Below are 21,657 nucleotides of genomic sequence, written 5' to 3'. Positions count from 1 at the left end.
TAGGAAAGATTAAATTGGATAGTCACTGAAAATAGGCATGGGAGTTGGAGAGTGTGATTAACCAATGTCCTTTCTTGGCACTGCAACTGACGTGTTAAGCTCCTTCTGTTCTTTAATGATTGCTTTCTGGAGCTGTTCATTGGCTGCATGTATAGGCAGAGTCCTGATATTGTGAGTGGCTTCTCCTACTTGGTCTGTGCCTCCAGGCGAACTGGGAACTGAATCTGTGCTGTAGTGCTCCAAGGACTGTCTATGGACCAAGTTCCGGTAAATAGGGTTAGTATACAGTTTGTCTCCGGGTTATGAATGCCCGACTTGTGGGCACCCTGACATATGAATGAGCTCCCATAGTATTACTAAACTCAAAAGTCAGATGTAGATACATACATTCATTCCTATGAACAGCAGAACTAGTTTTCTCTCTCTCTCTTGCTCTTTCTCGCGCTCTCCCTCTCGCTCTCTCTTGCCACAGTAATTGGTCTTTCTTAATGGACTTATGTGATGCCATTCATTACAGTACTGTGGAGGTATGGTTGCTGTATCAAGTGATTTTTGTGTATTTTTTGACTTCTGGACAAAATCAACACAGACATCTGTAAAAACGGAACCCGTTCATTACCCGGGGGGGGGGGGGGGGGGGGGGGATGGTAGATAGTTGGCACAGACCTGGTGGGCCGAAGGGCCTGTTTCTGTGCTGTTTCTCTCTATGATTCTAATCCAGAACTGAATCCTTCCCAAAGAAAAACAGAAAATGCTGCGACTACTCAGTCGTATCTGTGGAAAGCGAGACCAAATTAATGTTTGATTGATGAACTTTCATTAATAGCAGGAAAAGTTAGAAGTGAAACATGTTTTAAGTTGCAGAGAATGGGGAAGGGTGGAGAACCCAAAGGAATGTCTGTGACAGGGTGGGGACCAAGAGAGACTGAATGAGTGAATGTGGTGGTGGTGCCTGCTGAGAGAGGGTGGTGAAGGCTTGCTGATCATCACTGATCTGTCTGGAGGAGATGTAAGTAGAGAGGGATGAATAAGGAGAGAGGAAAGGGAGGAATAAAAACCTGGCTGGAAGTGAGATCCAGAACACAGCCGATGCAAATCCAGTATCCCAGCCTCGGTAGTTTCCTGCTTATCCCAGCCAGGGAAGGAGGAAGAAAAAGGTTGAGTTGGTCTTGTACCAGCAGTTGCTGGCATAACGACACTATGTGTATCCGTTAGAGGCTAGAACGGGGGAAGGATCTGCATCTTTGGTGGGTGGGAATGGGGGCTAGAACAGGAGAAGGATCTGCATCTTTGGTGGGTGGGAATGGGGGCTAGAACAGGGGAAGGATCTGCATCTTTGGTGGGTGGGAATGGGGGCTGGGGTGAGAGGAAGGTGAGCACCTCTGCTGCTGTGGACTGTGATGGGCTTGTCTACAGATGGGTGGAGGCCAATGAACATGGAGAATCCTACCTCTGTCCTGGCACAGAGCTTGGCGTGGATCCTTTCCCAAAAGGAATGGGTGACCAACTCTACCAGCCCGTCTGTGGAACCCCCCCCCATGATATAGCGCTCAGTGGTCATTGCCACAGTTCTATTGCTGCACAACAGCTTCCACCACAGACTCTGACTGCAGTGAAACTCAGACGTTTAAAGGGGCTTCCGTGATGGCACTGTGGCTCAGCAGGTAGTGCCGCTGCCTCATGGCTCCAGCAACCCAGGCCCAATCCTGACCTCTGGTGTTGTCAGTGTGGAGTTTGCACGTTCTTCCTGTGACTGTGTGGGTTTCCCCCGAGTTCTCCTGTTTCCCACAGATGTGTGGGTTGGTAGGTTGGAAATTAAAAAAAGGCTGCACATGCCGGAAATCTGAAATAAAAACAAAAAAATGCCAGAGAAACGTACTTCTTTCTAACTTGGCTCCATCCTTTCAGCACCAGCCCTCAGCACTTCAATTCCAATTCCCTGCTCCCAGGTGGCTAATCTTTGCCTTGGAAAAACAATCCCTCTGCACCTCCTTCCCACATCCTGAGTGCCAGAGGGACCCATGCCTCTTCTTTGAGCAAAGCCCAACCAGTTCCCCTTTACCCCCACCCTTATTTGCCTGGCTGAGTTCATATTGATCAGCATCTCCTTCAACTCCACTCAAAGCTGTGGCTATGAGAACTCCCATAGGCCCGTACTATACCTGCCTTTCTGTGGGATATGTGGACCAGTTGTTTCTGCGTTGCATATAGCCCACTGCCTCATCTCTGTATCCGGTAAATCAGCAGCTGCATTGGTGCTGCCTTCTGCACTCCTCTAGGACATCACTTCTGCTGCCAATTCCCACCCTGCTCCCCTCTTCACGTGTGGTCTTCCCTTCCCTTTCTGGATCCCTCCGTCTCTGTGGTCACCAACACCCACCACAAGCCCACAGACTCTGATTAGACCTCCTCCCACCCTGCCTCCTATAAGGCCTCCATTCCAATCTCCTAGTTCCAATGAATCCATCATTTTTGCTGCAGTGATTCTTCTGAAATGTCTTCCTTCTTCCTGAGTCGTAGTTTCCTCACCACCACAGTGGACAGAGCCCTTGACTGCATCTCATCCATTTCCCGCCCCTTGGCTCTCACCCCCTCCTCTCCTGGACAGAAGGAAGATAGAATTTCCTTGGTCCCCACCTTCCAGCCTCCAGATTCAGCGAATCATTCTTCACAATTGTCACCAGCTCCAGTAAGGTTCCACCAACAGACACATCTTCCCTTCCCTCTCGAAGGAACCATTCTCTTGGTGAATTCCTGGTCCACTTCCTCTTATGGCACTTTCCCGTGCAGCCACAGAAGATGCATCACTTGTTCCTTCACCTCTTCTCTTCCCGCCATCCAGTGATCGAAACAGTCCTTACAGATGAAGCAGTGATTCACTTGCACTTCTTCCAATCCAGTCAACTACGTTCAGTGTTCACAATGTGGTCTCCTCTACAGTGGAGAAACCAAATGCTGATTGGGTGATAGAATATCTGGCTGACCGGTGCTGCAATAACAACCTCATACTCGATGTCGACAAAACCAAAGGACTAATTGTTGACTTCAGAAAGGGGAAGTTGGGAGACCACATGCCAGTTCTCATTGGTGGGTCAGAGGTGGAGAGAGTCAGCAGCTCATATTCCTGGGCGCTAATATCTCAGATGACCTGTCCTGGGCCCAGGACATTGATGCAATCGTAAAGAAGGCATGGCAGTACATCTACTTTCTTAGAAGCTTAAGGAGATTTGGCATGACACCAAACACTCCAACAAGCTTCTTCAGATGCACTGTTGGAAGTATCCTGACTGGTTGCATCATGGCTTGGTACGGCAATTCCAATGCACAAGAACACAAGAGGCTGCACAGAGGAGTGGACACAGCCTGGTCCATCATGGGCACAGCTCTTCCCACCATTGAAAACATCTACATGAGGTGCTGCCTCAAGAAGGCAGCATCTATCATCAAGGACCCCCACCATCTGGGTCATGTCTTCTTCTCACTGCTACCATCAGGCAGGGGGAGCAGAAGCCTGAAGTCCCACATCACCAGGCTCAGGAACAGCTACTTTCCTACAACCATCAGGCTCTTGAACTGACCTGCACAACCCTAACCCTACCTCAGCAACGGAACACTACAGACCACCTCTTGCACTACCGTGGACTTCTGATTCTGTTGGAGATACATTGCCCATTCCAGAGCTGCATCCTTATTTCCATCAGTGATGTGGCTCCTTCCAGAATATTCATGCTCTACTCAAAGGTGTCCAGGCTGCAGTTTGAACCTTCCATGCCCTATTCAGGGAGATTCATTCACATTTTGAGGAAAAAAACAGTACTGTGGATGCTGGAAATCTGAAATAAAAATAGAAAATTGCTGGGGGAAAGCTCTAGGGGGCATCTGTGGATTAATGTTTCATGCAAATAATGTTTCTTAAGGATATTTCTGTTCTGCTTTTGTTCGTATACCAATTTTATGGATTTATTTCCAAGGATTTGCAAGAATATAGCATAGTTCCTTCTCCACTGCATCCACACCTATTCTAGAAGGTTCATAGCCCACTCTTGGAGATCCACATCATATAAAAAGGAAGTCCCGATGAAGGTTCTTGTCCTGAAATGTTGACTGTTTATTTCCCTCCATAGATGCAGCCTGACCTGCTGAGTTCCTCCAGTATTTTGTGTGTGTTGCTCCAGATTCCAGCATCTACAGAATCTCATGAGCTTTTGCAGTGTCCATGTTGAATTCCAGTGGGTTCCATGTCCTCTTCCAGTGGATCCATGCCTCGTACCATAAGGTCCGTGATCCATTGGGACGGGTCCATGCCAATTTCAGTAAGTTATTGCCCTATCCTGACCCATTCCAGGAGGGCCACACCTCGATCTGTACAGTTCTGTTCTAGGCACCATTCCAGACAGTTGTCACCCCATTCCTGGAGATCCATGCTGGTTTTGAGAGTTCCAGTCTGACGTGTGCCTCAGTCCAGGAAATCTGGGCCTTGTTTGAGACAGCTGTCCTCCAATTGAAACTTCCACACCCCAGCCTCAGAAACTTTTTCCCTGTTTCTGGGATCCATGGACCATTTCTCTGGATTCTTCCCCATTCTGGGAATTTCATGCCTCTTTCTGTCCATGCCCCATTTCCTAACTTAATTGTTGCAAGTCAGTAGATCCACGTGCCCCTTTGTGGGGAGATTGACACTTCCTGGTGAACATAGCTTTACAACAACGTTCCACAGGCTCAACGCCTGGTGTTTCATCAGTGCAACCATTACCTGTTCTGTGGCTGACTTGATTAGGATTGGCATTCATGTGCCAACTTAAGGCTGTATTTCTGCCTGTAACCTCCTGGTTATCAGGAATTGGCTCAAGACCTTCTAAACTTAATGGTTTGATAGAGAAACTGCAGTCAAGGCGTATCAGACAGGGTTGGATTCAGATGCAGGACATAAAGTCATACAGCACAGAAATAGGTCTTCTACTTTCCATGCCCATGCCAACTACACTACAACTACACTTCTCTACACTATGGGAAAATGATTCTTACAATCCACTTCATTTACCCCCCCCCTATAATTTTGTATACCTCCATCAGGTCACCCCTCAGCCTCCTCCATTCCAGAGAAAACAAACCCAGCCTATCCAGTCTCTGAAATGTTCCATCCCAGGTAACATCCTGGTGAATCTCCTCTGCACCCTCTCCAGTGCAATCCTTCCTGTAGTGTGGTGACCACAACTGCACACAGTACTCTGGGTGTGACCTAACCAATGTTTTATTAAGTTATATGACATTCCTGCTCGTATATTTTACACCATAGCTAATGAAAGCAAGTATCTCATCTGCCTTCTTCACCATGCTAGTTTTTTGTTTTATTCATTCATGGGATGTGGGCTTCACAGGCTGAGCCAGCAGTTAGTTGTCCATCCCTGATTGTCTTTGAGAAGACGGTGGTGAGCTGCCTTCTTGAACCGTGTCATCATTGAGTTGTGGGTATACCCACAATGTTGTTAGGGAGTTAGTTCCAGGGTTTTGACCCAGTGACAGTGAAGGAACAGCGATAAATTTCCAGGGCAGGATGGTGTGTGTGGCTTGGAGGGCAACTTCTAGGAGGTGATGTTCCCACGTTTTTGCTGCCCTCGTCCTTCTTCTAGCCGGTAGAGGTTGTGGGTTTGGAAGGTGCTGTCTAAGGAGCCCTGGTGAGTTGCTGCAGTGCGTCCTGTAGATGGTAGAAACTGTTGCCACTGTGCATCGGTGGTGGAGTGAGTGAATGGTTGTGGATGGGGTACTTGTCAAGCGGGCTGCTACGTCCTGTATGGTGTTGAGCTTCTTGAAGTTGCACTCATCCAGGCACGTAGAGAGTGTTCCATCACACTCCTGAGTTGAGCCTTGTAGAAAGTGGACAGGCTTTGGTGAGTTACTTGCTGCATGGTTCCTAGCCTCTGATCTGCTCTTGTAGTCCCATTGTGTACATGGTTACTCCAGTTCAGGGAATTAGCCAGGTACCAGAAATGCAACTAAATTTGAGTGGAAGGCCGGAGAAGCAGGGCTCGAATTCCATGGAGAATGTTAAGGGGAGATTTAATGAGGTGTTCAAAGTCAATGAACTTGAGGTAGAGAGCAAAGGGGAACCGTTTCAACTGGTAGAAGGATGGGTAACCAGAGTGCACAGATTGCCTAAAGAACCATGCATGGGACAAAGAGAAAATTTGTGTAGTGAGTTGTATATGGAGTACGCTGTCTGAACCGGCAGTGGAAGGGACACAACAGCAACGTTCGAAACAAAACTGGAACAAGAAAAGTGTGGGGAAACATTTGCAGAGCTGCCGTGGAAGGGCAGAGGAGCTGGATGAATGGATCGGCACACGTGCAATGGCCTGCATGGCCGCTTTCTATAAGTTATCGTTCTATAGTGTTGATACCACTGGGCTTCACAACTCCACCGCTCTGGATTCTATCCTTACCTCCAGTGCTATCTGCTCTCTCTGTAACCACATGGGTTTCCCTGGGTGCTCCGGTTTCCTCCCACATCCCAAAGGTGTGCAGGATGGTAGGTTAATTGGTTCCTGTAAATTACCCCTAAGTGGGCAGTAGCAGAGTCAGGGTGAGAGAGTATAGATTGCAGGGAAATAATTGGGGGAATGCGTTAGATAGGAGAGCCCTGGTGAGCCGACAAAAAACCACTGGGCTAAAATGATCTCATCTTAAAAGAAATGAAGAAGTTAGTGCAATGCAATCAATCACCAAACTATGTTAACAATATGGGAGTTTCTTCCTTTGATTTTTCTCATTTGTAACTTCCTAATCCCATTCATGGGGGGCTGTGAGAAGAAGGTGTGGGTCAGGGTAGGGAAAGCAATGGCTGGTCCTCACACTCATTCATAGAGTCAGCATGGCGCTGTGATCAGAAAAGGTGGCAAGGATAAATAATATTGTGTGTAAGTTTGAAGGATATCACTTGTATGGAGATTCTGGTCTTCTCTCTTAGAACATTGAAGGTTAAGGGGAGATATGGTGTTGTGGTGGTAAATGGGGAGGAAAGGTTTCCATTGGCAGGAGGGTCAGTAACCATAGGATGCAGATGTAATGAAGGACTAAGCTGTGGGATATAGGCCTATTCAATTTCTTGCCTGATTTGTTTCCACACTTCTTTCATACACCTCAGCTGTATATCCCTTTATATCCTTGGCTGGCAGCCTCAGTCTTACTGTCTGAGCTGGCATCTCTTACTGCCTGAGCTGGCATCTCTTACTGCCTGTGGGAGGGAGTTCCACATTTTTGTCCGGATGTTTTCTAACTTCTTTCCTGATTTCCCGTGCTGTGCCCTTGCCCTACACTTGTTTAACTGCTAAATGAGCTTCTATTTGTACTGCCATTTGCTTTCAAAATCCGAAAAGTCAATCTTTACTCGAATATGTTCCAGGGAATGCTTCTAGTATATGTAACATTTCCTCAGGATTTAACCCTCGGTAATGTTCTGTTAATCTGTGGCGCATTCCTGTGAAAACCTACACGTACCTACCCAGGTGTGATGCTCCATTTTCTGCACAGTGCTTACGATGTGATCTAACGTCAGGGCTTGTGTATCTGTAGATAAACTTTGTCTATTTTCCAGCTCTTCAGTTGCAAAGACTAACTTTCCGTTAGCCTTACTGATGACATTTTAATGATCTGTGTGCACCTCTTTGGGCCCTGACTGTTCCATCTTAACACCATTTAAATGTGACACTTTTTGTTGGCTTTGATCCATAATGAATGACCTACATTTACAGGCAGCCTTGTCTCATCACAATTTTATGTTACCGTCTAGACCACTCGCATAGCACCAATTTTTGAGTCACTGACAAACTTTTGCATGGAGAAGTAATACTGTGTGCAAACTTGAGAGATGTCATTCATATGGAGATTCTCGTAGAGCAGTGAAGGTTAAGGGGAGGTGTGGTATTGTTACATTATATTGAATTACTACATTATCCAAATCCTTAACAAAATGATCCTCTTAGGCAGTCCCTCAGGATCGAGAATGACTTGCTTCCACTTTGATTTTGTGGGTTCTGAGGTGGCTGATGAGGGAACTGCAGACTCTTGATAGAATGATAGAAAAATAGGGGGCTATGTGGGAGGGAAGGTTTAGATAGATCTTAGAGCAGGATAAAATGTGGGCACAACATCGTGGGTCGAAGGGCCTGTACTGTGCTGTAGTGTTCTATGTTCTTCCAGAGGTTGGGGAGGAAGTGGCCAATGGGATGGGTTTGTGGAGAGGTGCACTCCGTCCACTTCTTATGCAGTGTGTCTGTCTGCTCCCAACACACGGCCTTGAGGTTCTCGCTATCATCCCTAATGCTCCTTCCTCACTTTGAATGGTCATGGGCCAGAGATTCCCAGAAGTTGGTGGGTATGTTGCATTTCTTCAAGGAAGCCTTGAATCCTTTTCTCCCTCTGCCTAGTAATCTCCTCCCACTACAGAGTTCAGAACAGAGTGTCTGCTTCGGGAATCTGATTAACAAAATAGAGCATCCTTATGATCCCATGATAAATACTTCCCTTCAGTTTGTATTTTCCTTTGATTGTGTTTAATCAATCAGATCAAAAATGTAGCTCCATGAGCCTTAATTTTACCTTGTTGAAAGCATATTGGAAGTCTATGTAAACAACACCATGGATACTCTTTGGCACACAACTTTTGATACTTCCACAAAAGAAATTGAATTAATTGTTTTGACTTGGCCTTCACTTGCACATTAACATTGGCTTTCTCTAATCAGCTTAATTTCAGTAATTGGGGAATAATGTTAAACTGCAACAGTTCCCTCGCAGTAGATTCCAAACTAATGGACCTAGTCTTCCCCTGAGATCTTTAGTGGATCTGCCAGCTGATAATCCTGTAATTGGGCAGCTCCTGGGCAGCCAGCGTGTGGCCTTCTGCACAGTGGAGCACTGGCCTTGGGGCTTCAGTGCTGTCAGGTTGGGCTCCTGGTGAAGTCCTGGGGGACGGCACAAACATTCACAGACTTCCCAGGTCCCAGGCTGGAAATCCACCCACTGAACCCATGCCAGGGCTTATTGAAAAGAGTAGTAGAGATGAGCATTTGGGACAAGGGTAAATGGAGCTTTCTATTCAGTGTCAGTCTTCAACCACCACCCTGTGGGTGAGAAGATCCCCTTTAAACCTCTCACTCCTACCCCAGACTATGCTCTGCTGTGAAGAAAGGTTTACTGTCTACTCTGTTTATGCCTCTCATAAGTTTGTATACCTCTGTCAGATTCCCCTCAGCCTCCACTGCTCCAAAGAATACTAACCCGACCTATCCACTTCCTTCTCTAATTTTTTTAAACATCATTTTTTGCTTCAGCCAGTACTGAGTGATTTTTAAATATGTGTGAGTGACAGGGCAGGTATAACAGCCAGTGAGGCAGAAAGCAGAACCTCACCACCGTCAACTCATCCGGCCACGTATCAGGAGGGACCTTCCCCTACCTGTGCATTGGCAAAGTGCTGGGAGGACAGGCTTTCAGAGGAAGACCATGCCCTTATCATACCACACTCAGGGCAGTGGGTGATCTGCCCAGATAGGCTACTGGGTCCTCAAGAAAGTTCCCAAGGATGAAAGGCTTAACCTATGAGGAGTTTTTGATGTCATTGAACTTAATGGAGGAGGGGGGATCTCATTGAAACCTACCGGATACTGAACAGATAGAGTGGATGTGGAGAGGAGGTTTCCATCAGTAGGAGAGTCTAGGACCCGAGGGCACAGCCTCAGAATAAAGGGACTCCCCTTTAGAACTGAGATGAGGAGGAATTTCTTCAGCCAGAGGGTGGTGAATCTGTGGAACTCATTGCCACAGAGGGCCGTGGAGGCCAAGTCATTGGGTATATTTAAGGCAGAAATTGATAGGTTCTTGATTAGTGAGGGGGTTAAGGGTTAAAGGGAGCAGACAGGAGAATGGGTTTGAAAAACCTCATGCAGAGCAGACTCGATGGGCTGAATGGCCTAATTCTGCTCCTATATCTTATGGTCTCTTTTTTTCTGTATTGCTCATCTACAATGGTAATTCCCAATCTGAGGGATGTTGACAAGATGGTGACTAAAGCATCATATTATCCTCATTTTACGTCATTATTATTATTTATTATTCAACTTTAGTGAGTTCCAGACATTGGTTCTTTAGTTGGTCTCTCTGAAACATTACAGGTGTTGTCTACTTCCTCTATGCAAAGACAAAAAGGTAATTGTTTAGCAAGTTCTCCATTTCCATATTTTTGCACCTGATGTTACCCTATTTATTTTTATAAATTCACTCCATCCCATGGTCTTTTAACATAACGGTAAAGTATTTTTGTGTTACTTTTGATTTTCTGCACCCGTTGTTCATTGTCCTTTTTGCAGTTAATAGTTTCTTTTGTTTTCTTTTCCTGTTCTTTGCATTGCTCCTAGTTCCTCGCACCTTTGTTACTCTTTGCATTTGAAAACAAATTCTCTTACAGCACAAGTTGTTGAGACCTGGAATGCCCTGTCTGGAAAGGTGGGGGAAGACGATTGCGTAGTAAGTTTGAAATAGGAATTCCTCTGTGATTTCTACTGTTCTCTGGCTTTTTGACCACGCTGTGCAGCTGCTGCTTGCCAGCACTTACCCTTCCCCTTCCCCTCTTTAAACTGGCTATCTCCCCTCTGCTCCTTCAGTCTGGATGAAGGATCTCGACCCGAAACATTGACTGTCCATTTCCCTCTACGGATACTGACTGACTTGCTGAGTTTCTCCAGCAGCTTGTTTTTTGTTCCGACTCCAGCATCTGCAGTCTCTTGTGTTTCCAGGAATTCAAACAATGCTGGAAGATGAAAAAGTCCAGGATTGAAGATTAATTGGCCACTGTAAATTGCCCCGAGTTTGAAGATGAGTGGAAAAAAAAACACTAATAACTGCAAAGAGTCGCACGACACCATCCAAAATATGGAAATAGCAGACTTGCTGAACAATCACTTTCGGTCTGTCTTTGTAGTAGAGGAAGTGGGCAAAGCACTTAATAATTGGAATTGATTTATTATTGTCACATGTACCGAGATGCAGTGAAAAACTTAGTTTTGCACGCCATCCATACAGATCATTTCAAAACATAAGTACATCGAGGTAGTACAAGGGAAAAGCAATAACGGAATGCAGAATATAGTGTTACAGTTACAGAAAAAGTGCAGCTCTGGTAGATAGTAAGGTGCAAGGGCTCAGAATTTAGATTTAAAAGAGTAGAACGATTATAATAGATAAAATGAATAGACCTTCTGGGAGCAGATTGCAAAGAGACACCATGCTCCGGCACTATCTTGGGGGATTTCGGAGAATCTGGGTAATGGATAGAAATGTGTGGAGAATAAAATGGGTGTTTGATGGGCAGGGCAGACTCAGCAGGCTGAAGGGTCTGTTTCCATGCTCTGTGACCCTGTAAAGGAAAGGAGTATAGGAGTGGAGTTAACTGGGGAGGTATGACGAGCTGGATGGCCTCCCTCACTGCTGAGTCTTTGTTTTCTAATGCAAATGATAAGGAAACCCAAAGGAGGATTGGGTGCCTCTTTAATACCCAGTGTCACTGAGTGAGGTCACGTTGACTGTCTTGCAACAGGCCGGTCACTGAGTCATATCGTGAATTCATCCCTACCAACGTGGGTAGAACAGGAAGAGAATCCACAATATCCCATCGGCTCGAGGAAGATTCGAGAGTGAGTAAAGTCTATCCCAGGAAATTTCAACAGAAAGAGGTTAGTCACAGTTCACGTTTTTGACCAATATTTATCTCTGAGATGTTTTTTTGACAGCTGAGTTGACAAACACTTCCTGGCATAGGTTAAGTCAAAAAATCAGTCCCCGAAAGCTAAGGCTTTTGACTGCAAAGAGGGTGCATGAAAAATATCAGCAGGAGAAATGAAAGAACACCCAAAGGTATTCTATAGATACTTGAATGGAGAAAGGAAAGAATAGTTTCTTCTGGAGACAACATGTATTGATATTAGTATATTATTGTCGCATGTACCGAGATACAGCGAAAAGCTTTTGTTTGTGTGCCATCCAGACAGATCGTTCCATAGATAAGTACATTGAGGTAGTGAAAAGGAAAACGGAATTCAGAATAAAGTGTTACAACTACAGAGAAGGTGCAGTGCAGGTGGACAAATAAAGTGCAAGGGCCTTGATGAGGTAGATTGGGAGATCAAGAGTTCATCTTTTAGGGCACGAGAGGCCCATTCAAGAGTCTGATAACAGCAGGAGAGAAGCTGTCCTTGCGTCTGGTGGTACGTATTCTCAGGCTTTTGTAACTTCTGCTCGATGGGAGAGCGGAGAAGAGAAAATGACCAGGGTGGAAAGTGTTCTTGATTATGTTGGCTGCTTTCCCGAGGTAACGGGAAGTGTGGACGGAGTCAGTGGAGGGAAAGCTGGTTTGTGTGATAGACTGGGCTGTGTTCACAACCCTCTGCAATTTCTTGCGGTTTTGGGCAAAGCAGTTGCCCAAGTGGAAGATATGTTTGGCTCTTCATGAATGTTCTCCATTTGTTTGCACAGATGGAGAAAGTGACGAAGGCACTGCCATTAAGGGGAAAGCACTGGAAATGACTGGCATAGAAAGAGTGAATATATGGAATGGTCAGGCATCCTTAAAGGTGGATAAATCACCAGTGTTGGATTTTAGAAGAAGTCAGGGAGGAAATGATGCCAGATGTGGTGCTGGAGGGTGGGATGTCTGCTGATGTGGTAACTGTCTAAAAATGGATAGAGGGGTTGATTGTAGCCCACTCATTTGTGCCGTCAGCAGTGGGCATAGTTAGAAAGGATTCTGAGGATAACTGAGCTTTAGAAAGGCACACAGGTTAATCCAGGAGAGGCAGCAAAGGAACTTTATGTCTGCCTAACACAACTGAATGTCTTGTGGAGATAACAAGAAGTATTGGTAAGGGCGGTGCTCTTAATGTGGAATGTGTGGATTTTAGCAAGAATTTTAACAAAATCCCACATGGCAGATTGATCAAAAAAAGTGAAAGCTTATGGACTCCAAGGGAAAGTGGGAAATTGGATTAATCAGTGGCAGAGAGCAAAGGGTAAAGGAACTTCAATGGTTGGAGGGCTGTGTGTGCTGGAGTTCCACAGGGTTCATGTCCCTGCACCTTTAACTCTACCTCTCTTGGTTATTCTGATATTGTCACCTCAGTATTTCTTTCTGCACTACTTCAGATTGCACCACAATCTGTGCACCCTTTTGCTGTTTTGCGCTCATCGTTGTATTTGTTATTCCCGTGCATACCGTTTACTCTGTGAGCTTCATGGGAGTGAGTAATTTCATTGCACCTGAGTATATCTGACATAAACTACTCCGACTACCAGATCCCTTGGAGACAAGAGACTGCAGATGCTGGAATCTGGAGTAACACAGAAAAAGCTAGAGGAAATCGGCGGGTCAGGTTGACTGTCCATTTCCCTCTATAGACGCTGCCTGACCTGAGTTCCTCCAGCTTTTTCTGTGTTGCTACTAAATCCCTTGCTTTTTGTGGTGTATATGAATGATTTGGACTTAAGTGTAGGGGGCACACTTAAGAAGTTTGCTATGATACCACAATTGGCAGTGACAATTAAGCTACCGGAGGGTGAATAGCAAAAAAGTGGAATTCAACCTGGAGAAGCGTGAGGTAATACATTTAGGGAGGTCAAACAGGGCAAGGGAACATATAATCAATGGTAGGGCACTAAGATGTCTGGAGTAGTAGAGGGACCTTGGAGTCCAGGTTCTTAAATCCTTGAAGGAAGCAGGACGTGTGGATAAGGTGGTTAAGAAGCTGAATGGGATACTTGATTTATTGGCACAGAATACAAGAGTGGGGAGATGATGCTAGAACTGTATAAAACATTGGACCACAGCTGGAGCACAGTTCTGGTCATCAAACTACAGGAAGGATATGATTGTACTATATGCTGGGGAGGAGGTTTCCAAGGATGTTGTTAGGACTGAGAACTGCAGTTATGGGGAGACACTGTCTCGGCTGGGGTTGTCTCTGAAACAAGGAAGATTAAGGGGAAATTTAACTGAGGTTATGAGAGGCCAACAGAGAAATGTCCTTCTTCCCTCAACAGAGACATCAGTACTCGAAGGCACAGGTCTAAGACATTTGTAGAGGATTGATTGGGTGGGGGTTGGAAATGTTTGTGTGGGGGAGGGGGGAATAAAGCAAAATGTTAGGGTCCCATGAAGTCTCTTTTAAATAAAACTTTTGAAAGTTGCTCCCGATTCTCACCAGCAACTTGGCCACATAAAGGTTGTATCAGTTGATCAGGATGAGCTGGTTCCAGAGCTATTGTGGTCTGAGGGTTTAGGGTTAAGGATCATTTGAATCTGGGAGAGGAGATCCCTTGTAGTTGGTGACAAGGGATCTAGTAGCAACACAGAAAAAGTTGGAGGAACTCAGCAGGTCAGGCAGCATCCATGAAGGGAAATGGACAGGGCTAGTAGTGGTGTGAGAAGAATACATTATTGGAACTTGCAGGGGCATCTTCTGGCCAGTTGGCTCCTCTTGCCATGGACCTGAGTCAGAGAGTGTGGGACTCCCTGTGACTTGATGTTATGCTGTATATTAATGGGCCTTGCCCAGCTTTATTGGGAGATTTATCTGGAGTCTAATTGTCAGGCATAAACAGTGGATCCTTGGTAGGAGGCAAGGAATTAAATTCTTCAAATTCAGATCATTAAGCGAGTTCCAGCCACAGTGTGGGCAGATGGTTGAGAGAACTCCCAGGGAAATTAATAGTGGGATGATTTAAGGAAAAAGAATGAAAGAAAAAAACTTGATTGATGATGTTCCCTCCTAGACTGACCGAGAAATCTCTCAACAGCCTTTCTCCAACTTGTTGAAAAGCAAAATGCGAGATGCTCCCTCAGGCTCTAAGTACGACAGGGTGAGTATGTATTATGCTTATGTATTGCAATAAGTGGTTTAGGTGTCCTTCAGGTGTTTTGGCAATGAACATGACCCAGTGGTGTGCTGGGGACATGATCCAGTTTAAGATTGGTTTCAGTGGGCAGTGTCAGGGGAACAATGGCTTCTGTTTGTACAGCACTTTCCCCACTTCAGGGGAGCGTTAACAAACAGAATCTGACAGTGACCCACAAGAGGCGGCATCCAAAAAGCTTAGTCAACGAGAAAGGTTTCAAGGAGGATAGAGAGGTTTGGGAAGGGAATTAAGGCCTGTGTTGTTGAAGGAGCAGCAGGCAAAGTGAGTGATGGAAATCAGGTTTGGAGAGCAGAGCTGGGGGCTGGCGATGGTTTCAGAGATGGGGAGATATGTTTTGCTCCAAGTCTATTGCCATTCTCGGTTTTCTGATCCAAGGTGAGAGACATCCTTTTGAACAGAAAGAAGAGTAAGCCTAGGAGATACAGCCCCTTAAGCCTTCTCCACCCTTCAATAATGTCACGTCTGATTTTATTGTTAGGTAGTTGTAATCTTTTCTCACCTCATCCTCACTTTCCATATGGATAACATTAGACATTTCCAGATTAGACTTGGTTTGACTCTCACCAGACCATTCCCCCTAAGGCATTAAGGTCAGCATGTGATCATTGGGTTTGTCCACTGTCCTGACTCTCACATCTGTTGGTGTCATCTGTAAACTTGTAGATTATTTCCCGAAATCTGCAGTCATCCTACATCGGGGTCATTATTTTAAAAGAAAATAAACAACCACACCCCGACACTGATCCAAATCTGCCTACAGCTGCTTTGGGCTAGTCCTCTTGTATACAAGATTTCAATTCTTGCATCTTATAATTTAGAATAAGAGGTAAAATCTTACAAGAGTAGTGAGCAAGCCACAGCAAGGGTAAAGCTTTTTTCAAGGGGAGCAGGGCAAAGTCCTGTAGTGCAGGATACATGGTGGAGGAAAGCTAGCAGTTAGATGGAAGTGGCTCTGAACTATAGCTCTATACCTTCAGCCCCAAACCTGCACATCTTTGCTCCATATCCAAAAAGAAGGCAGTTGATCTCCAGAATCGGCAGCCCTTTGAGGAGAGAATTCCAGGTTTCCTGTACTGTCTGAGGAAGCTTTCCTTATTTCACTCCCAAATGACACAGGCCTAGTTCTGGATTTCCCACATTTTAGAAGTTAATTCCTCTGTCGAGTCCCTCTTTCATTTTGAGCCCTGAATTACTTTATGCCTTGCTTCTAGTAAACCATGTTTTTGCTGTCCATCCTCATAGATTAACCCTTTCAGCCCTGATGTCATTCTGATGAACCTGCCCTCCATCCATGGGACGTGGATCCTGAGGTGCTTTACCCTTGCTGTGGCTTGCTCACTACTCTTGTAAGATTTTACCTCTTTTTCTAAATTATAAGATGCAAGAATTGAAATCTTGAATACAAGAGGACTAGCCCAAAGCGGCTGTAGGCAGCGGAGGACCTCAGAGGGAGTCAGGCCTGGGATTTGCACTGCTGGAGCCCTTCTTCGCTTCAAAATTCCAAGTGCTTGGAATTAACCTTGGCCTCTTCCGCACCCCCCCCCCCCCCCCCCCCCCCATCTGCCTGTATCTTTCTGCTCCATTCACATCTCTCAATTCCTTCAACCAAGTCATTAACATTAAAAGCTGAGGCAGCTGTACGTAATTCCTGGAGAGACTACTTTACTACTCCTTGTGTCTGTTTCCAATTCCAGCCATCTCATAATCCTACTTCGAATTCCATGCTCTTGCAGTTATAATTATAACCTCAAGTTGTCTATGTACTGTGGCATGCAAAGGTTTGGGCACCCTGGTCAAAATTTCTGTTACTGTGAATAACTAAGCGAACAAAACATGACCTCATTTCCAAAAGGCATGAAGTTAAAGATGACACATTTCTTTAATATTTTAAGCAAGATTACTTTTTTATTTCTATCTTTTATAGTTTCAAAATAACAAAAAAGGAAAAGGGCCCGAAGCAAAAGTTTGGGCACCCTGCATGGTCAGTACTTAGTAACACCCCCTTTGGCAAGTATCACAGCTTGTAAACGCTTTCTGTAGCCAGCTAAGAGTCTTTCAATTCTTGAATGGGGGATTTTTGCCCATTCTTCCTTGCAAAGGGCTTCTAGTTCTGTGAGATTCTTGGGCCATCTTGCATGCACTGCTCTTTTGAGGTCTATCCACAGATTTTTGATGATTTTTAGGTTGGGAGACTGAGGGCCACGGCAAAACCTTCAGCTTGTGCCTCTTGAGGTAGTCCATTGTGGGTTTTGAGATATGTTTAGGATAGTTATCCTGTTGTAGAAGCCATCCTCTTTTCATCTTCAGGTTTTTTACAGACGGTGTGATGTTTGTTTCCAGAATTTGCTGGTATTTAATTGAATTCATTCTTCCCTCTAGCAGTGAAATGTTCCCCGTGCCGCTGGCTACAACACAAGCCCAAAGCATGATCGATCCACCCCGTGCTTAACAGTTGGAGAGGTGTTCTTTTCATGAAATTCTGCACCCTTTTTTCTCCAAACTTTCCTGCACCCTCACCACAAAATTCAGCGTCAGAAATTTGCAAAGGAACGTCTAAACAAGCCTGATGCATTTTGGAAACAAGTCCTGTGGACTGATGAAGTCAAAATAGAACTTCTTGGCCGCATTGAGCAAAGGTATGTTTGGAGAAAAAAGGGTGCAGAATTTCATGAAAAAAACACCTCTCCAACTGTTAAGCACGGGGGTGGATCGATCATGCTTTGGGCTTGTGTTGCAGCCAGTGGCACGGGGAACATTTCACTGCTAGAGGGAAGAATGAATTCAATTAAATGCCAACAAATTCTGGAAGCAAACATCACACCGTCTGTAAAAAAGCTGAAGATGAAAAGAGGATGGCTTCTACAATGGGATAACAATCCTAAACACACCTCAAAATCCACAATGGACTACCTCAAGAGGCACAAGCTGAAGGTTTTGCCATGGTCCTCACAGTCCCCCGACCTAAACATCATTGAAAATCTGTGAATAGACCTCAAAAGAGTAGCGCATGCAAGATGGCCCAAGAATCTCACAGAACTAGAAGCCTTTTGCAAGGAAGAATGGATGAAAATCCCCCAAACAAGAATTGAAAGACTCTTAGCTGGCTACAGAAAGTGTTTAAGCTGTGATACTTGCCAAAGGGGGTGTTACTAAGTACTGACCATGCAGGGTGCCCAAACTTTTGCTTCGGGCCCTTTTCCTTTTTTGTTATTTTGAAACTGTAAAAGATAGAAATAAAAAAGTAATCTTGCTTAAAATATTAAAGAAATTTTAGAAACATTTAAAATGTTGAAAGGACTGGACAGAGTAGATGTGGCCTGGCTGTTTCCCTTGGTGGGCGAGTCCAGGACCAGAGGGCACAATCTTAGAATTAGAGGGTACAGGTTTAAAACAGAGATGAGGAGAAATTTCTTTAGCCAGAGGGTAGTAAATTTATGGAATTCCTTGCCACGTACAGCAGTGGAGGCTGGATCACTGGAGGCATTTAAGGAGGAGGTAGATAGATATCTAATTAGTCAAGGTATCAAGGCATGTGGGGATAAAGCCGGAAGTTGGGGTTAGAATAGTTTTTTTTTCATTGCCTGCCCCCCCCCCCCCATTTCTCATTCTTTTTCTTTTTTTTCCCTTTTCTTTGGAGCAGACTCGATGGGCTGAATGGCCTACTTCTGCTTCCTTGTCTTGTGATCTATGTGTCATCTTTAACTTTATGCCTTTTGGAAATCAGGTCATCTTTTACTCACTTAGCTATTCACAGAAACAGAAATTTTGACCAGAGGTGCCCAAATTTTTGCATGCCACAGTATATAGCAACCTTGCATATTCCTTTATCCACCATGTTAAGGCAACCAATGGGTCTGTATTAATCTGGTTTCTTCCTTCATCATGGAATTAGGAGCAACATTTGCAGCGTGCCCTTCCAAAGGATGAAATGTGGGGTTAAATGGGTCGGAGAAAACACGGGGCGAATCAGTCTGTCACAGCTAGTTGAAATAAAATGGAAAATGCTCTAAATACTCAGGAGGCCAGGCAGCATCTGTGAAGAGCGAAGACTTGTTTCAGGTCAATGATCTTTCGTCAGAATTATTGACCTGAAAAGTTAATTCTGTTTCTCTCTCCACACACTGCTGTCTGACCAGCTGAGTATTTCCATAATTTTCTGTTGTATTTCAGATTTCTGGCATCTGCAGTATTTTGCTTTTGTGATTAATTGATGCAGATATTAGATTCTGTGGAGCATGAAGGGAGGATAGGGAGGAGTAAGGGTTAACTAATCCCTGTTTTTAACTGGTTCAGATTTAATTTTCTTACCATTTCCTAAGGATCAACAGTTTATTGGCTAGAAGGGTTAACTAGTGATCCCATGCAGTATGAATGATAGTTTATTTCAGTGGTATTTAGCTAGTATTGTGTTTGAATTGCAGATAGTTGGGAGAAATAGCAGAGAGAATCAGGCACTGTGTGCAGGAGACAATTGAAAAAGGATGGGAAGGATCATAATGTGGCTTGGGTGCACTTAAATAGGCATACGTTTAGTTTCTTAAGGATGAATCTTTTATTTACAGTCTGACGGAGGGATCTCAAAACCGGTCTCCTCATTCTCGATGAAAACCAAAGACAAACACCGATATCTAACTCCGCAACATGATAAGGTAATTAATGTTTGTAATTATCCTTTATTAGCTGCTGTACCCGGCATTGCTCGGGACGTGATGCTGGCAATCAGGGTGTTTGCATTTATTTCCAGGCAATTAGGTTTCATAACACTTCACGTAAATGAAATAAAATCTAACTTAAATATATAATTATTCAATGAATAATATAATTGGGGTTAAAATTATGTAGTTTAACCAAAGTTACCAATAAAGAAATAAATACACACTGTAAAATAAACATGTATACAAAAACTACATTTAATATTGTTCTCTTTAAGTAGGTATACACTTATGCAAAATGTGTATAAGTACTAATTCCAATGATGAAGTGCTTCAAAATACCCGGAACCTTTTGCTTTTGAATCTGGTGCAAAAATGCATAGGTTATTTTCATCTCCAGCTCTGGAGCAACCAACATATAGCTGACCATGGGAAAAGCATTCAGCTCCCAGATTAAGGCCAACAACTTTCAGTGATCTTCCTTGTGCCATTGATGCTCACAGCAAAACTAAATTGAACAGGGAACTGAGTCGCTTGAATTGGAAAGGTCGATCAGGTGGGATAATTGGTATCCAAGGGATGAAGACATTTTCCCCAATAGCATAACCAATCATTATTGTAGCCTCCAATTACATGTGGTAGCAGTTTTCAAATATTTTTCTGAAAATGTAAAGCTTTAGGAGTGCTTTTTGTTAATAAAGATGCAAGAGCCTTAGGAGGAGCTGAAAAAGAGGTGTTTGAACTTGCCCATTACCACAGCACATTCCAGGGGATGCTCCTTTCCATAAATGCAAGAAATGGACATTGATCCAATTGAAACCATTGGCTCAGAAACATAGTCAACATTTGGGTAATGAGCAAAAGCAGATAGTTTCCACGGCTTCCAAATGTGATTTTTTTTTTGCTGTAGCTTTTCTCCTAATAGCTAGTTGGGAATTTACACTTCCTTCTGCGGTCAGAGCCCCTCCTGCTGCAACCTTGGTAACATGCTGTTGTTTCTGTTGAATTATGTCAGAAACCTTTCTCTTTCTTTGTGGCATCTTAGGGCAATTTTTATAGTTCGTTAAAACTTAAAAATTGACGCAATGTCAAATAAACAGTACAAATGTAGTGGTGTACCTCTCAAAACAATGATTATCTTTTGAAAAATAGATTTAAATGGTTGGTAATTTTTTTTTAATAGACATGATTGCTAATTAATTTAGCTGGTTGAAGAAAAAGGGATTGGCCAGAAATGTAACTCCTTGTTAAATTTCAATGGAAACATTCAAGAGTTTTGGGACCCATAACTTCTAAAATATTTTAGACTGTATCATGTATCTTAAACCTTGTGCCCTAGATTCACAAAAAAAAGTCATCAATTGTCAATGGGGAAGATTAAAATTAAGCTTCTTTTGATCTATGGAGGAATCCCCATGAGGGGTTTAGAAAGACTAAGAGTGTGGTGCACATCCTGATGCGAAACCTAATGCATGCAAAATTTCAGATTGCTAGGTTGTTTCCTTACTGACCTATGCACAGAACACAAACATTTTATTTTACTAAATATCTTCAGATAATGGGCATTCTCACCAGTTCTCTGTGCCCTTGTAATTCTGAATCTTTTCAAAGTACTAGTCACCAACTTGCCTGCGTTGGGCATTGGTCAGTTGTGGGCCGAGACAGTGATTGTTGATGAGCAGGGGTCACCACAGCTAGACTTAACCCATTCCTCTCCTGCCAGTCATATGGGTGCACAGAAAAAGGCCACCTGACCCATTATGTCTGTGCTAGCTCTTTAAAGGGTTAATTGTTCTCTACACTCCCCGTATGGCTGCAGCTTTTATCCCTTGTCGTAGCTATTCTATTCCAGTTTGAAAGTTGAATCTGCTTCCACCACTCACTGTATCCCGATCACAATAACCCAGTGCAACTGTTGAAGCATTCTTCTCCTCCTTCCACTGGTGGTTTTGCCTCTAGTTTGTGTCCACCCTTCTGCCAATGGGATTAGTTCTCCTCATACCATTGGAAACCCTTGGCGATTTCAAGCAACTCTGAACTTTTC

The 21,657-nt window shown here is 44.2% G+C and overlaps 1 protein-coding gene across 1 annotated transcript in view; it reads left to right on the top strand.

The window, feature by feature from the left end:
* Window positions 1–21,657, top strand: part of LOC127585427 (uncharacterized) — a 127,062-nt gene that overhangs the window by 56,173 nt on the left and 49,232 nt on the right. The window contains exons 7-9 of the mRNA XM_052042852.1: window positions 11,591–11,726; window positions 14,818–14,904; window positions 19,524–19,610. Of these exons, the coding sequence (XP_051898812.1) occupies window positions 11,591–11,726; window positions 14,818–14,904; window positions 19,524–19,610 (310 nt within the window). The remainder of the gene's footprint in view (window positions 1–11,590; window positions 11,727–14,817; window positions 14,905–19,523; window positions 19,611–21,657) is intronic.

This window comes from Pristis pectinata, chromosome 33 (assembly GCF_009764475.1).
Source record: "Pristis pectinata isolate sPriPec2 chromosome 33, sPriPec2.1.pri, whole genome shotgun sequence".
Taxonomy (NCBI): Eukaryota; Metazoa; Chordata; class Chondrichthyes; order Rhinopristiformes; family Pristidae; genus Pristis; species Pristis pectinata.
Note: the sequence above shows the minus strand (reverse complement) of the source record. Positions and strands in the feature narration are given on the sequence as shown.